Genomic DNA, 17052 nt, shown 5'->3' with positions numbered 1-17052 from the left:
AAAGATCCACAGCTCTTTTTGAAGTAGAACAGGGAGTTTTCTTGGTGTCTTGCCAAAAGGTCATGCCTCAACCAAAAACAATTTATCTCAATATTCACTAATTTGCTGTTCATTGGTTCTTGCTATCATGTTTGTCCACATAACTGCAATGACTCAACTTAAAAAGTAATTGGTTATTAAGCACTTGTCCCAAAATTCTTTCTTCCTAATTGTAGTCATGGTTGGTACTGTAATGTAATTTCATTTTTTTTTTCTCAAGTGAGCATTACAGGACCACAAACCAAATCAGAAATTGAAGAAGAAGAGGAAAAGAATGGCACTTTCATTCGCGAGGGGACACTTAAAGTAAATATTTTGAATTTGAATCACAAAAGTATAGCCTATTTTCCACTCTATTGTAACTTTTGTTAAGCATTTTACATGCTTAATGATGGTTAGTCATAATCCTGGGCACGATTATTCCAAAAAGTTACGAAGTGTAATTTTGGGCGAGTCTGGCGGGGTATTTCCCACTGGCCTTTTGGGTGGGAGCCAGACCTGTATTCACCCACACTTAGTCACTTTTATGTGTCTTGAGGAGTTTTCGCCCCGGTCAAGCCTTCACTTCCTTTTTTCAGCAGTAGGGAACTAAACTTGCCAGCCAGACTGGCTCCCGAGAGATCGGGGCCCCATTTTGAAAGGGTACACTGATCTCAAAATGAGCTTGAGGGTCCCCCATACATTCCACCCACGGACAATGAAGTAGGCATGGGCATCACATCCCCCCTCCCCACAAGTGAGCATATCCTGAAACACCGCTATGGGGTCGCTGAGAGCTACTCCCTGTAGTCAGCCTTTCAGGACTCCCTCTTCACCCCTCCAACCTTCATGATGCCCCTTCATACCCCCCCTTCACACCGCCATACTTCAAAACCCCTTCACACCCCCCCCCCCTTTCAAGGGCATGGCTCCCTTCAGACCCTTACCCTTGGCAGGGCAAACCTGGAACTTGGGCAGTGCCCCTGACACACTATCAGTAGCACCCTGGCAGTCCCAGGTTGGCGGTTGGCATTACCAGGGTACCCAGACATCAGGGGGAGTACCATGGCACTGCCCTTCACTGTCCCTAACCACTGGGGCGGGGGGGGGGGGGGGGCTCTAGTGCCTCCGGGACCCTTGGAGTGACCTGATCTCTGCTTCTGGAGACCAGTACTAATTGGTTCCCGTGTGAGGCCCTGTTGGTGTAGCCTAATGTCATCCAGACTCGAAACGTTACCTTTTTCTCTCCACATATGTTGCCAGACCTGCTGACTGTAGCGCACAAAGACTCCGTGAGACGAATAGAGTGAAGTCGATGAGGCTTTATTAAGCGTGTCTGTTCCCCCGCAGCTCGATAGTAAACTGGCCTGCGGGGGAAGACTCCGGCTTCTTATACTCCGCCTTCAGGGCGGAGCTAGAGGTCAACGGCCAACCAGGACCCGGGATCTGTCAGCCAATGACATTAGGGCTTCCAGTCCCACATGACCCCCAATACATACTACCACATTCACCCCTTGTCAAAAATGAACCCGGCGGGGTGATGCTTTGTATGGTGGTAAGGGTTTACAGGGCTGGTCCTGGGAGGAAAAAAAAAACATTCACAAGGCAATACAGTATTGTACAATTTTGTCCTGTTGCAACTATTTACAGAGGGTATGGGAAGAAAAGCAAAATGTTCTTGTGAAAAGTCCATATTTAGTTTTAGATCGACGCCACGAGTCGGTCGGGTGGTCTGGTCGTCCGTGTCGATCGCCTCGGCCCCGGTGGTGGTGGTGCTTGTACCGGTGTTGTCGCCTCCAGGAGCCTTACGGTTTCAGCTTGGGCTTTATTCTTGGTCGTGCTGAGGGGAGGGGAACCGATCCTCCTGGGAAGGGGGCGGTCGCGGGGTGCGGTGGTGGCAGGAAGGGGGGGGGTTGGGTTGATGGTGTCGGGGGGGTGTGCGTGTTGCCGGCGGGCGCCAGATCCCGCAGGGAGACCGTGTCCTGTCGGCCGTCGGGGTACTCCACGTAGGCGTACTGGGGGTTCGCGTGGAGGAGGTGAACCCTTTCGACCAACGGGTCCGCCTTATGTGCCCGCACATGCTTTCGGAGCAGGATGGGTCCTGGGGCCGCCAGCCAGGTCGGCAGCGACGTTCCAGAGGAGGACCTCCTAGGGAAAACAAGGAGACGCTCATGAGGCGTTTGATTAGTGCTCGTACATAATAACGACCGGATGGACTGGAGAGCGTCCGGGAGGACCTCCTGCCACCGTGAAACTGGGAGGTCCCTGGATCGTAGGGCCAGTAGGACGGCCTTCCAGACCGTGCCGTTCTCCCTCTCTACTTGCCCGTTCCCCCGGGGGTTGTAGCTGGTCGTCCTGCTTGAGGCTATGCCCTTGCTGAGCAGGAACTGGCGCAGCTTGTCACTCATGAAAGAGGACCCCCTGTCGCTGTGGACGTATGCGGGGTAACCGAACAGTGTGAAGATGCTGTTCAGGGCTTTAATGACTGTGGCCGCGGTCATGTCAGAACAGGGAATGGCAAAAGGGAAGCGGGAGTATTCGTCCACCACATTAAGAAAATATGCGTTGCGGTCGGTGGAGGGGAGGGGCCCTTTGAAATCGAGACTGAGGCGTTCAAAGGGGCGGGAAGCCTTAATCAGGTGCGCTCCATCCGGCCTGAAAAAATGCGGCTTGCATTCCGCGCAGATGTGGCAGTCCCTTGTGACTGTACGGACCTCCTCTAAAGAGAATGGGAGATTGCGGGACTTGATGAAGTGGTAAAACCGAGTGACCCCCGGGTGGCAGAGGTCCTCGTGGAGGGTTTGGAGGCGGTTAATTTGTGCGTTGGCACATGTGCCGCGGGATAGGGCATCGGACGGTTCGTTCAGCTTTCCGGGACGATACAAAATCTCATAGTTGAAGGTGGAGAGCTCGATCCTCCACCTTAAGATCTTGTCGTTTTTGATTTTGCCCCGCTGTGCATTATCGAACATGAAGGCTACCGACCGTTGGTCCGTGAGGAGAGTGAATCTCCTGCCGGCCAGGTAATGCCTCCAATGTCGCACAGCTTCCACTATGGCTTGGGCTTCCTTTTCTACTGAAGAGTGGCGGATTTCTGAGGCGTGGAGGGTCCGGGAGAAAAAGGCCACGGGTCTACCCGCTTGGTTAAGGGTGGCCGCTAGAGCTACGTCGGAGGCGTCGCTCTCGACCTGGAAGGGGAGGGACTCGTCGATGGCGCGCATCGTGGCCTTTGCGATATCCGCTTTGATGCGGCTGAAGGCCTGGCAAGCCTCTGTCGACAGAGGGAAGGTCGTGGTCTGTATTCAGGGGCGGGCCTTGTCTGCGTACTGGGGGACCCACTGGGCGTAGTATGAAAAGAACCCCAGGCAGCGTTTCAGGGCTTTTGGGCAGTGCGGGAGGGGAAATTCCATGAGTGCGCGCATACGTTCGGGGTCGGGGCCTATTATCCCATTGCGCACTACGTAGCCCAGAATGGCTAGCCGATCGGTGCTAAAAACGCACTTGTCCTCGTTGTACGTGAGGTTCAAGGCTTTGGCGGTCTGGAGGAACTTTTGGAGGTTGGCGTCGTGGTCCTGCTGATCGTGGCCGCAGATGGTTACATTGTCGAGATACGGGAACGTGGCCCGCAACCCATGTTGATCAACCATTCGGTCCATCTCCCGTTGGAAGACCGAGACCCCGTTTGTGACGCCAAAAGGGACCCGTAGGAAATGGTATAATCGCCCGTCTGCCTCGAAGGCTGTGTACTTGCGGTCACTTGGGCGGATGGGGAGCTGATGGTAGGCGGACTTGAGGTCCACGGTGGAGAAGACTTTATATTGGGCAATCCGGTTGACCATGTCGGATATGCGGGGGAGAGGGTACGCGTCTAGTTGTGTGTACCTGTTGATGGTCTGGCTATAGTCAATGACCATCCTTTGTTTCTCCCCTGTCTTCACTACTACCACCTGCGCTCTCCAGGGACTATTGCTGGCCTGGATTATGCCCTCCTTTAGTAGCCGCTGGACTTCGGACCGAATGAAGTTCCGGTCCTGGGCGCTGTACCGTCTGCTCCTAGTGGCGACGGGTTTGCAATCCGGGGTGAGGTTCGCAAACAAGGACGGGGGTTGCACCTTGAGGGTTGCGAGGCCGCAGATAGTGAGTGGGGGTATTGGGCCGCCGAATTTGAACGTAAGGCTCTGTAGATTGCATTGGAAATCTAATCCCAGCAAGGTGGGGGCACAGAGTTGGGGAAGGACGTTTAGTTTGTAGTTTTTGAACTCCCTCCCCTGCACCGTTAGGGTAACTATGCAGAATCCCTGGATCTGTACGGAGTGGGATCCTGCAGCTAGGGAAATCTTTTGTGCGCTGGGATAGGTGGTCAAGGAACAGCGTCTTACCGTGTCGGGGTGTATAAAGCTCGCCGTGCTCCCGGAGTCGACTAGGCATGGCGTCTCGTGGCCGTTTATTCGCACCGTTGTCGTCGTCGTCTGGAGTGTCCGGGGCCGAGCTTGATCGAGCGTAATTGAAGCGAGACGTGGTTGTCGTAGTGGAGTGGGGTCCGTTGTTGCCGTCCAAGATGGCGTCGGGGATGGACAAAATGGCCACCCCCATACATCGCACGTGGCTGGGGGGTCACAAGATGGCGGCGGGGGTGGACAAAATGCCGCCCCCACGCGTCGTACAGGTCTGGGGCGGTCCAAGATGGCGGCGCCCCTCCTCCCCTCGTGGTGGCCGGGACCCAAAATGGCGGCGTCTGCGGGTCGCACATGTTGCGCTGGGGGGGCTGGAGAGCGCTAGGACCGCGAGCGCTAGGACCGCGAGCGCTAGGACCGCGCGGAGCTCCCTCACCGGGGACAGCGGTGGTCGGGGCCCAAGTAGGTGGCGCCGGCAGGTCAGGCGTGGGGCGCGGGGTGGGGGTTAGGGGGGCGTTAGGGACGCGCAAAACTCCCTCCTCTCCGTGGAGAGTGTTGGCCGGGACCCAAAGCGGTAGCGCCGGCGGCGGGTCATACATGGGCTGCGGGGAGGGGGGTTGGGGAGCGTAAGCGGCGTGCAGGGCTCCCTGTTCTCCCGGGACCGCGGTGGTCGGGACCCAGAGCGGCTGCGCCTGTGGGTCGTACATGGCGTGCTGGGGGGGTTGGGGCGCGTAAACGGCTTGCAGGGCTCCCTGTTCTCCCGGGACAGAGGCGACCTCGCGGGACCGGCACACAACCGCATAATGGCCCTTTTTCCCGCAGCTTTTGCAGATAGCTGCGCAGGCCGGGCAGCGCTGTCGGGGGTGTTTCGCCTGGCCGCAGAAATAACAGCGGGCACCCCCGGTGCGACTCGGCGTTTGGACCGCGCAAGCCTGTGGGGTGTCCGTGGGGGGGGGGGGGGAAAGGGGGTTTGCCACGACGGGTACGTACGGGGCCCAATGGGTTGCCGCGCGGTCGGGGCCGTAGGCGCGGGTATTACGCGCGGCCACGTCTAGGGAGGCTGCTAGGGCCCGTGCCTCTGAGAGTCCTAGCGACTCTTTTTCTAGAAGTCTTTGGCGGATTTGGGAGGATTGCATACCTGCCACAAAAGCATCGCGCATTAACATGTCCGTGTGTTCATTTGCGTTCACCGACGGGCAGCTGCAGGCTCGCCCCAAAATCAGCAGCGCGGCGTAGAATTCGTCCATCGATTCTCCGGGAGCTTGCCGTCTTGTCGCGAGCTGGTAGCGAGTGTAGATTTGGTTAACTGGGCGGACATAGAGACTTTTCAGTGCTGCGAACGCCGTCTGGAAATCCTCCCCGTCTTCGATGAGGGAGAAAATCTCCGTGCTCACCCTCGAGTGCAGGACCTGCAGTTTTTGGTCTTCTGTGACCCGGCCGGTGGTCGTTCTGAGGTAGGCCTCGAAGCAAGTCTGCCAGTGCTTGAAGGCTGCTGCCGCGTTCACTGCGTGGGGGCTGATCCTCAGGCATTCCGGAATGATCCTGAGCTCCATAGTCCTTTTTAGGCACGCTTAATAAATTGTAGCGCACAAAGACTCCGTGAGACGAATAGAGTGAAGTCGATGAGGCTTTATTAAGCGTATCTGTTCCCCCGCAGCTCGATAGTAAACTGGCCTGCGGGGGAAGACTCCGGCTTCTTATACTCCGCCTTCAGGGCGGAGCTAGAGGTCAACGGCAAACCAGGACCCGGGATCTGTCAGCCAATGACATTTGGGCTTCCAGTCCCACATGACCCCCAATACATACTACCACACTGACATTGTCCAGCATTTTCTGTTTTTGTTTCATACATATTGAAGGTGGCAAGGCAGGCTGAGAAGGTGGTTAAAAAGGATCCTAGCCTTTATAAAGAGATGATGTGGATGTCCACCTGAGGAAGGAGCAGCGCTCCGAAAGCTAGTCACATCGAAACAAACCTGTTGGATTTTAACCTGGTGTTGTAAGACTTTGTACTTTATAAAGAGAGACATAAAGTACAAAAACAAGTTAATTTGAAATGTTTTAAATCATTGGTTCTGCTTCAAGTGGAATATTCTGTCCAATTTTAAGCACCACATTTTTGGAAAGATCTGAAGGCTACAGAGTGGGTGCAGAAAATATTTAAGAGAATGATTCCAGGGATGAGGAACTTCAGCTCCTGGATAGATTGGAGAAGCTGGCATTGTTCTCCTTAGAGAAGAGAAGGCTGATAGGAGTTTGATTGAGGGGTCGAGACAGAGTATATAGAGCAAAACTGTTCCCATTGGTGGAAGGGTCAAGGACCAGCATTTAAAGTGTTTGGCAAAAGTACCAAATGACATACAGAAAAACCTTCTGGCTAAGACCTGGAATACTCTGCCTATGAGTGCAATGGAGGGAGATTCAAATGTGACTTTCAAAAGGGAATTGTATAAGCCCTCGAAGGGGAAAAATTGATGGGCTTCAGGGAAAGGGCAAAGGAGTAAGGTTAGCTAAATTGCTGTCTTGCAAGAGAACTGGCATGAATCATTTTATGATTCTATTCTATTTTTCTTGTAACTGACTCTACTTGTTTCTTTTCCAGGATCAATACCCTGATATAATTCACAATCCTAGAATCCCAAATGCTCTGCTCATGTTAGTTATATACTGTCTGAATTTTGACAAATTTGTGACTAAATGATTCGCCTATGCCATGATTTTGCGCCTGCATTCGTCACAAGCGCAAATGGCGACATGCGCTCCAAATATCACGAGTCTCGGTAAATGAGAATCCCGCTGGTGACGTCTCGTTTTCTGAGTACCCCATCCCACACTGGTGATGTAACGAGGCTCCTGCCCAGGAATGTCAGAATCTCATTTCAATACATTTAAATACATTTAGCAGGCTCCCCGCCATATCGCCACCCCCCAAATTTGGAATTCCGTCATTTCAGCAACGTTCACAACTGCTTTTTAAAAATGGGAATCAGGCAAAGGGAACTCGCCAGGGCACACAGGTAAATATAGCCCCCTGGAGGGTGTGGGAGGGTGGGTGGAAGAGTGACATGCCTGGACAGTACCCCAACATTTCCCTCAGCATTGCCCAGTGCCAAGGTACCGTGGGCAGTGCTGGGGGCCCTCTGGGGAGCTCCATTGAGTGGAGTCCCCTTGTGCATGTGGGGGGGGGAGGTGGTTCACCTTGTGGGTGAGGGAGGTTCCCCAGTGTTCATGCGTGGGAGATCCCTCATGTTCATAGGTGGGGGTGTCTCCATGTTGGGGGGTTGAGGGGGTGGGGGGGGGGGGGGGGGTTGTTCCTGTGTTGTCTATCAGAGATCATTGCGCTCTTGATCTCATGGTTTCCGGCTGCTGGCTTTTTTCAGCCCTGCCCCACCCGCTGTGGCCCTTACCTCCAGATTTTTTATACATAGAGTGCTGGATTATCTGGAAAGAAAATCGGGCTGTGCAGTCTGCAAGCTGTATGATTTTCTTGCCTCAACCAGAACTCTATGCAACAAATGGAAATTTCAGCCCTTAATCCTTTAATCAAGGTCATGTTTGAAGGGGAGATTTGTAGGACTGGTATCCCGAGTTTGAACAAAATACTTAATCATTTTTTCTGTAATCAGTAACATGACTAATTATTTTCCCATCAGTGTCTTTCCAATAATTAATATTAAAGTCTCTCACTGGCCCAATTGATTTATGTATTTGTGTCTAATTGTCTTGGATGATCCTCACACTGAAGAAGTTAAATTAATATTAGCTGGATTTTCATACGAGGTCCAGTATTATAATACGAACGTAACAGCTGAAAATTCTTCAGATCAGTGATCTCTCATCTTGCATTGCCAAACTTTACTTCACTGGAAGTGCAGTGGAATTTCCATTTCTGCAACTAAACTGAAATTTAATGCACTTCTTTGAACGTGAAGTCCAGAGAATCAAGAGCATTACAACTTTAAGAACAGCATTTTCATTTTTACTGGTACTTCCTCAGGGTTCCCCACCATCATCTTTAATTTTTGGTAACTGGCCAGTTGCTGATGAGAAATGTACCTATGTCCTGTCGAACAAGATTCAGATGAGCTGAATCCAGGCTTTCTGATAGGGCAAAGATTGGACAGACAAGTGCTTCATTCTGCTGAAAGTATAGCAGTAAATTATGGACATCAAAACTTTAGGATCAAAGGTCTAACTTATTTGTGATAATTTACTTTAACCAGTGGTGAAGTTTCAAACATATCAGTTAAACAAAAATAAAAATTGCATTTTGGGTCATTATCTAGTTTAAAATTGTTATATTATTCCTCACTATAAAATATTGCCAACCAGTTCAGAAAATGCAAACATCTTTATACATTTTTAATGTACTTACTATTTTCCTGCTTCACAGGCTTGGAAGAAGGACCAGAATAGGCTGAAAGAGGAAGAACAGAAAAAACAAGAGAAAAAAGGCAAGAAAGAAAGGCCAGCTAGCAAAAAGAAGGAAGAAAGTGTACATCCATTGGAGGCCAAGTCAAGTAGATTATCAAAAAAATCACTAAAACTGGAAAATAAAATCGCCAAAGAAGAGCAAGAAACAGTTTCAGAAACTGAGCCAGAAGTTCAGGAACCAGCAGTTGAGCCAATCAAGAAATTCTACCAGGTTTCTGCATTTCTTTACATTTGCCAAAATATTAACACCGTCACACCAAATGATAAAATTACCAAAGTTGTTACAAATTAACAAAAGACGATGTGCTAGGTCCAGCCAGGGTCAAGTCAGCATTGTGGACGGCAGATGGGATCTGATTTTCTGAATTCATCTGATTTTCCACCTAAAGCGCTAGAGATTGTTTAAGGCATGGAAAGTACTAAATATTAACAAGCAGCCTGAATTTCCCTTGGATCACGGTCCATCTACAGAAATAAAGGGAGCCAAGATTTATGGTTTCCCATCAATTGTTCTGAGGACTGAGTTTCCTGGGATGTGGGTCATTTACAGGCTGTGCCTCAGGTGGGAGAACAAAGATTTTTATAGCAACTCTCTGCAGCAGTGTGCCTGGAAGTGAAATTATTTTCAAGCTTTCCTCCCTCAAAGTTTAGAGATTCTCACTTTGCCTTCATAATGGCCATCTCCATTTTATAGTTGGACAAACAAATCGTTGTAATTTAGAGCCTCTGCAGCTACAGTTTGAACATTCAAGAAGAGGACTTCCCCTACTCAGAAAGTCTTTTGTCATAAATGCTAGGAATGTGATAACAATAATGACCTTTATTATTGTCACAAGTAGGCTTACATTAACACTGCAATGAAGTCACTGCGAAAATCCCCTAGTCGCCACACTCTGGCACCTGTTCGGGTATAATGAGGGAGAATTCAGAATGGCCAATTCACCTAACAAGCACGTCTTTTGGGACTTGTGGGTGGAAACTGGAACGCCCGGAGGAAACTCACGCAGACACTGGGAGAACGTGCAGACAGTGACCCAAGCCGGAATCGAACCTGGGACCGTGGCACTCTGACGCAACAGTGCTAACCACTGTGCTACTGTGCCGCTTTACATGTTCCATGATGTTTTTTTCTTTCTCTTTATTCTGACGAGGCTAGCATTTGTTGCCTATCCTGAAATGTCCTGCTCAACCATATCAGAGGGCAGTTAAGAGTCAGCCACATTGCTGTGGGACTGAAGTCATATATAGGTCAGACTCAGTAAGGATAGAAGATTTCCTTCCCTAATGGGGCACAATTGTCATGGTCACCCTGAGACTAGCTTTATAATTTCAAATTCATTAATTGAATTTAAATTCCACGAGCTGCCTTGATGGAATTTGAGCCAATGTCCCGGGGGTTAACCTGGTCTCTGGATTACTAGTCCAGTGATGTTGTCACGATGCCACCATCTCCAGTTTCAATAAGAATTGCTGCATGAATATGTGTGTTGAACTCTTCCATAGGCATCTTGCATGGTACTTTCCAAATCCCAAATAACTGCAAATAACAATAGTACTTGGATAGCAACCTCCTCCATGAATGTACAGACTTTTTAATGTATGAATAAAAGGGTTCAAGAACTGAGGAAAAGCATGCTGGACCTCCAATTTTAGTTAAAGTGGTAATTTAACTACTAACTTCCCTCATGATGCATTTAACAGTGGATGCCAGCAATATGCCTGTGCTCTTTGTGCACTGTATTGCTTGGGCAGAAATGATGGATAATGCATTATGGAATCACTATACACCCAGCCATATTTAAGCAGACATGTTATACACCCAACATCACCTCTGGAAGAAAGCTTTAGAAATGACATGGTGGGCAGCACGTGACATAGTGGTTAGCACTGCTGCCTACAGCGCTGAGGACCCGGGTTCGAATCCCGACCCTGGGTCACTGTCCGTGTGGAGTTTGCACATTCTCCTCGTGTCTGCGTGGGTTTCACCCCCACAACCCAAAGATGTGCAGGTTAGGTGGATTGGCCACGCTAAATCGCCCCTTAATTGGAAAAAAATAATTGTGTACTCTAAATTTATTTTTAAAAAGGGGAAAAAAAGAAATGACATGGTGACAGGGGAATTGCTGAATTACCTTCCACCTGATTTATCTTCCTGCAACCATCTATATTATTGAAAGCAAATAAAAGGAAATTCTGGCCTCCAGTCTCAACAAAGGAAAACCTTCACAGACCATTTAAATCTTTTGCTTTGCCGAACGCAAATTTACCAGATTTATTTTTTATGTTGAGAACTGCACAAGTGTTCTTTGTTCCAAATTCAGTGACTTTTACCTGCTCTGTTTATTTGCAGTTTACTGGCTACAATTTTGGAAATGATTTAATTCGAATTTCTGGTGAAGTCAAATCTCTATTCCCAGTTGATGGAGGGCACATTCGAGTGAAAATCATACAATTCTTGCATGGTAACTGCTTGATAAACCATGAATCATCCTGTAATGAAAGATAACTACAGAACCAAATATATTTCTTACTGCCTAGACAACTACAACACTGTTCAGCAGTTGAAGTAAATAATCTGTGAAATGAAAGGGACTAAGCCAATTAATTTTAACTTTTGAGTCAGCAAGTCTTTCAGATACTGAGATTGATATATTAGTATCTGCAAACTTCTTCTTAGCCTCGGAAGGTTCGATAGCCAAATTTGCAGATGGCACTAAAATAGGTGGGACAGTAAGTTGTAATGAGGAAATAAGAACCTTATAAATGGATATAGATAAGTTAGGTGAGTGGGCCAAAATGTGACAGATGGAGCTTAATGTGGATAAGTGAGGTTGCGCATTTCGGTCTGAAAAATAGAAAGGCAACTTATTATCTACAGGGGGAGAGACTATGGGATGCTCCAATGCAAGGGATCTGGGTGCCCTCGTACATGAGTCTCAGAAAACTAGCATGCATGTACAGCAGGTAATAAAGAAAACAAATGGAATATTGGCATTTATAGCTAAAGGAATAAATTATAAAAGATAAGGAAGTGGTGCTGCAATTGTACAAGGCATTGGTAAGACCACACCTGGAGTATTGTGTACAGTTTTGGTCCCCTTATTTGAGGAAACATTGAAGGGAGTTCAGAGGAGGTTCACTAGATTAATTCTAGAGATGAGGGGCGGGATTCTCCGATCCCCCGCCGGGTCGGAGAATCGCCAGGGGGTGGCGTGAATCCTGCCCCCGCCGGCTGCCGAATTCTCCGGTGCCGGAGTTTTGGCGGAGGCGGGAATCGCGCCGCGTCGGTCGGCGGCCACTAGCAGCGGCCCCCCCCCGGCGATTCTCCAGCCCGCGCTGGGCCAAGTGGCCGCCCGTTTTTTGCCGGTCTCGCCGGCGTAAATTAGAGTAGATCCTTACCGGCGGGACCTGGCGGCGCGGGCAGCCTCCGGGTTCTCGGTGGGGTGCGGGGGGATCTGGCCCCGGGAGGTGCCCCCATGGTGGCCTGGCCCGCGATCAGGGTCCACCAATCCGTGGGCGGACCTGTGCCCTGGGGGCACTCTATTCTTCCCCACCGGTGGCTGTAGCGGTCCACCATGGCCGGTGCGGAGACAAAGCCCTCTGCGCATGCGCTGGGATGCCGCCGGCACACGCTGGTGCTCCTGCACATGCGCCAACTCGCGCCGGCTGTCGGAGGCCCTTTGGCGCCGGTTGGCGTGATGCTAAGCCCCTTCCCCGCCGGCCGGCGCGCAAACCACTCCGGGGCCGGCACCTTTGGGGCGGCCGACGCCGGTGTGATTCACACCACTCCTTCCCACCGGAGTTGTCAGCCCTGCCGATTACAGCAGAATCCCGCCCGAGGGGTTTTGAAGAGAGATTGAGCGGTTTAGGCCTATACTCGCTAAAGTTTAGAAGAATGAGGAGAGATCATATTGAGGTATATAAGATGATAAACGGTATGGATAAAGTAGACGTGGAGCAGATGCTTCCTCTTGTGGGTCTTTCTAGAATGAGAGGTCATAGTCTCAGGATAAGGGATCGCAAATCTAAAACAGATGAGGAGAAACTACGGGCGCGATTCTCCGAGTCCCGCGCCGGCGCGCGATTCTCCCAGGTGCGGAGAATTGGCGCCATTTTCGCCGGTGCGTTTGACGCAGCGCCGGCCGCTGGAATCAGTGGGGCCGCCGATTCTCCGGCCCAAATGGGGCGAGTGGCCGCGCGGAAAAAGCAGAGTCCCGCACCGTCGTTCACCCCTGGTCGCTGCCGGCAGGAACTTTTTCATAGAATTTACAGTGCAGAAGGAGGCCATTCGGCCCATCGAGTCTGCACCGGCTCTTGGAAAGAGCACCCTACCCAAGGTCCACACCTCCACCCTATCCCAATAACCCAGTAACCCCACCCAACACTAAGGGCAATTTTGGACATTAAGGGCAATTTATCATGGCCAATCCACCTAACCCACACATATTTGGACTGTGGGAGGAAACCGGAGCACCCGGAGGAAACCCACGCACACACGGGGAGGATGTGCAGACTCTGCACAGACAGTGACCCAAGCCGGAATCGAACCTGGGACCCTGGAGCTGTGAAGCAATTGTGCTATCCACAATGCTGCCGTGCTGTGCGAAGGCTCAGGGGGGCGGCCTGTGGGGTAGGGAAATGTGCTCCTTCACCGGGGGGGGCCTCCGATGGGGTCTGGCCCGCGATCGGGGCCCGCCAACCGGCGGGCCGGCCTCTCCCCCCTGGGGCCTTCTGTGTTGCGCGGCCGACCCCTGAACCCCTACGCCATGTTGCGCGGGGTCGGCGCGCTGAAGACGTCCCCCGTGCTGAAGAAGTCCAACTGCGCATGCGCGGGTTGGTGCGGCGCCCATTTGCCGCCAGGAAGGGAGGCTGGAGCGGCGCAAACACATTCGGCGCAAATACGACTTGCGTCACGTCGGAAAAATGGGTCGAAAGTCTCCGGCCCGAAATGGGCTAGCGGCGACGTAACGGGATCCGCGCTTGCGCACGTGGTTCACGCCGTGCAGCGTCATACGCGCTGCACGGCATGACGGCTCATAAGGCCGCGCTGCTCCCCCCCCACCCGACCGGAACACCCGACCGGAACACCCGACTGGATGGCCGGCCGCCGCTCAGCCCCGAGGTTCGAGTCACGGGATGTGGAGGCGCTCCTGGACGCAGTGGAGCAGAGGTGGGACGCCCTGTATCCCGGGCACGGCCGCAGAGTTGCCCCACGCCACAGCCGGCGTCTGTGGAGGGAAGTGGCAGAGGCCGTTAGCGCTGCGGCCCTGACACCATGGACAGGCACCCAGTGCCACAAGAAGGTGAACAACCTCGTCAGAGCAGGCAGGGTGAGCCTCCCCCATATCCACCCTCCCCCATATCCCCCCCTCCCTCATATCCCCCCTCCCCCATATCCCCCCTCCCCCATATCCCTCCCTCCCCCATATCCCCCCTCCCCCATATCCCCCCTCCCCCATATCCCCCCTCCCCCATATCCCCCCATATCCCCCCTCCCCCATATCCCCCCACCCCCATATCCCTCCCTCCCCCATATCCCCCTCCCCCATATCCCCCCTCCCCATATCCCCCCTCCCCCATATCCCCCCTCCCCCATATCTCCCCTCCCCCATATCCCCCCTCCCCCATATCCCCCCTCCCGCATCTCCCCCATATCCCCCCCTCCCCATATCCCCTCCTGCCCCATATCCCCCCTCCCCCATATCCCCCCTCCCCCATATCCCCCCTCCCCCATATCCCCCCTCTCCCATATCCCCCATATCCCCCCTCTCCAATATCCCCCCTCCCCCATATCCCCCCTCCCCATATCCCCCCCTCCCCCATATCCCCCTCCCCCATATCCCCCCTCCCCATATCCCCCTCCCCCATATCCCCCTCCCCCATATCCCCCCTCCCCCATATCCCCAAGTGAATCCAGCCCTAACCTTAACCTCTGCAATGCACGCGCAACCGATGGCGTGCATTCATATACCTGCCTAACAGTGTTGCCTTTTACCCCTGCCACCACCCCCCCCCACCCCCACAGGAGAAGCGCGCTCACAACAATAGGGATGAGAGGCCACTGACCGAACACAAGGAAAGGGCCCTGGAACTGGCTGGCGGACCTGACGACCGGGAGGTTGCTGATGCAGAGGTCGGGGGCGTACTAGCAAGTGAGCCACCAACAGCCCGTCCCCATATCCCCCCTCCCCTATATCCCCCTCCCCCATATCACCTGATCACTGCCTGATGTCTAACCATGCATGCTTCATTGTGTATCGCAGGACCAAACGTCTAGGCACCCATCCCCGCAGATGCAGACCGCCCGCAGGATGCCCCTTGGAGGCCACGGGAGACAGAGAGACCCGGACCCTCCAGCATGCGACGCCCGCAGGATGCCCCTCGGAGGCCACGGGAGACAGAGAGACCCGGACCCTCCAGCATGCGACGCCCGCAGGATGTCCCTCGCACACCACGGGAGACAGATGGCAGAGGCGCTCAATGCCATAGCCCAGTCTCTGCAGGCCATGGCCCAGTCTCAGCAGGCCATGGCCCAGTCTCTGCAGGCCATCGCTGAGGGCATCGGCGCCAGTGGCCATGTGCGAGCCGGTGTCGCACTGTCACAGACAGGGTTTGCCAACCCCCTGGGCTCCATGGCTGCAAACCTGCAGACCCCTGTCGATACTAGCACGGGCCTCCAGGACTGGCAGCGCCAGATGTCGGGGGGGCGTCGGTTGGCCAGTCCGTTTGCATCCCCCACCCATGTAGAGGCCTGGGGGCCATCGGGCACCCCGAGGGAGGAGGAGGTGGTGTGGTCCGTCCCGGCTCCCTCTGTAGGGGAGATCCCGGAACACCGCGACACCTCGGACTCCTCCCCTTCTGTCCCAGGTGCATCGGGTGGGCAACGGGCAGGACAGGCTGGCAGCTCGCCATACCAGTCGCCCGGGCCGCAGCCTGGCCCATCTAGGCCAGGACGCCCCAGGAAACGGCCGCCAAAGGGATCCAGTGTCAGAGGGCAGGAATCACAGGAGTCCACCTCCAGTTCTGCTGTACCGTCTGGGGAACCACGTAGACGTAGTCATGGGGTCCGTAAGGCCAAACAATTAGACACTGAGTAAGTTGGCACGGGTGCAGGGCACAGATGAGTTTTAGGGGCTAGGGCACGTGCATGAACTCGTTTGGTTATTAAAGTCAATGTTACACCTACAGAAGCTGCCTTTGTGCTCTGTCCAAAGCGTGCGGGGGTGTCATGTACGTTGAGCGCAAGTGTGTGTGTGAGGGGTGGTGTTACCTTAGCCCCAGGTGAGTCTGCCCCGTTCCCCCTGGGCCGCCATCAACATCCCCCCGGGCAGAGGACAGGACCGTGCGCTGCAGTGTCACAGCCGCATGCAGGGATGGTCCGGGTGGATGGTGGTACTGTGGCCATGGGTCAGACATAGTCCAACGATGTGGAGCCAGGAGATCACCGCAGGGCGGGTTGTCATCATCCTCCATGGCCTGCAATAGACACGTGTCCACCCGCAACTGTGTGAGCCCGGCCCGTTGTGCCGCAGGTGGATCGGCAATGTGGGGGGGGGGGGGGTGCATGCGGGTGGGGTGGGTGGGGTTGGGGAGGGGGGTGAGGGTGCTGGATGGGTGGGGGGTGTGGGTGGTCGGCTGTTGCCATGGTGTGCGGTCTGTGGCCATACTACCCGATTCCCACGCCCATCTAGACAGTGAAGCGGGCGTCTATCAGTCTGTCCCGTGCCCGCTGGGCCAGCCGGTAACGGTGGACAGCCACCCGCCTGTGTCTACCCCGTCTGCCCTGACCATTACTCCCATCCCCCTCATCTGGGGAGGACTGCGCCTCTTCCTGCTGCTCCTCCACTCCGCCCTCCTCTGCCTGCGGCACATCGCCCCTCTGCTGGGCTATGTTGTGCAGGACGCAGCAAACCACAATGATGCGGCCGACCCTATCTGACCGATACTGGAGAGCGCCCCCAGAGAGGTCCAGGCACCTGAAACGCATCTTCAGCACGCCAAAGCACCTCTCTATCACTCCCCTTGTCGCTACATGGGCATCATTGTAGCGGTTCTCCGCATCATTGCCTGGCCTCCGTATAGGCATCATCAGCCACGATCGCAATGGGTAGCCCCTGTCGCCCAGCAACCAGCCCCTCAGCCGGGGATGGCGTCCCTCGTACATGCCGGGGATGGATGACCGCGACAACACGTATGAGTCGTGTAC

At 53.5% G+C, this 17052-nt stretch overlaps 1 protein-coding gene across 1 annotated transcript in view; it reads left to right on the top strand.

The window, feature by feature from the left end:
* The window catches only part of spag17 (sperm associated antigen 17), a 382475-nt gene that overhangs the window by 154147 nt on the left and 211276 nt on the right, over positions 1–17052 (top strand). The window contains exons 22-24 of the mRNA XM_072513741.1: positions 260–345; positions 8806–9057; positions 11197–11308. Of these exons, the coding sequence (XP_072369842.1) occupies positions 260–345; positions 8806–9057; positions 11197–11308 (450 nt within the window). The remainder of the gene's footprint in view (positions 1–259; positions 346–8805; positions 9058–11196; positions 11309–17052) is intronic.

This window comes from Scyliorhinus torazame, chromosome 8, assembly GCF_047496885.1.
Source record: "Scyliorhinus torazame isolate Kashiwa2021f chromosome 8, sScyTor2.1, whole genome shotgun sequence".
Taxonomy (NCBI): domain Eukaryota; kingdom Metazoa; phylum Chordata; class Chondrichthyes; order Carcharhiniformes; family Scyliorhinidae; genus Scyliorhinus; species Scyliorhinus torazame.
Note: the sequence above shows the minus strand (reverse complement) of the source record. Positions and strands in the feature narration are given on the sequence as shown.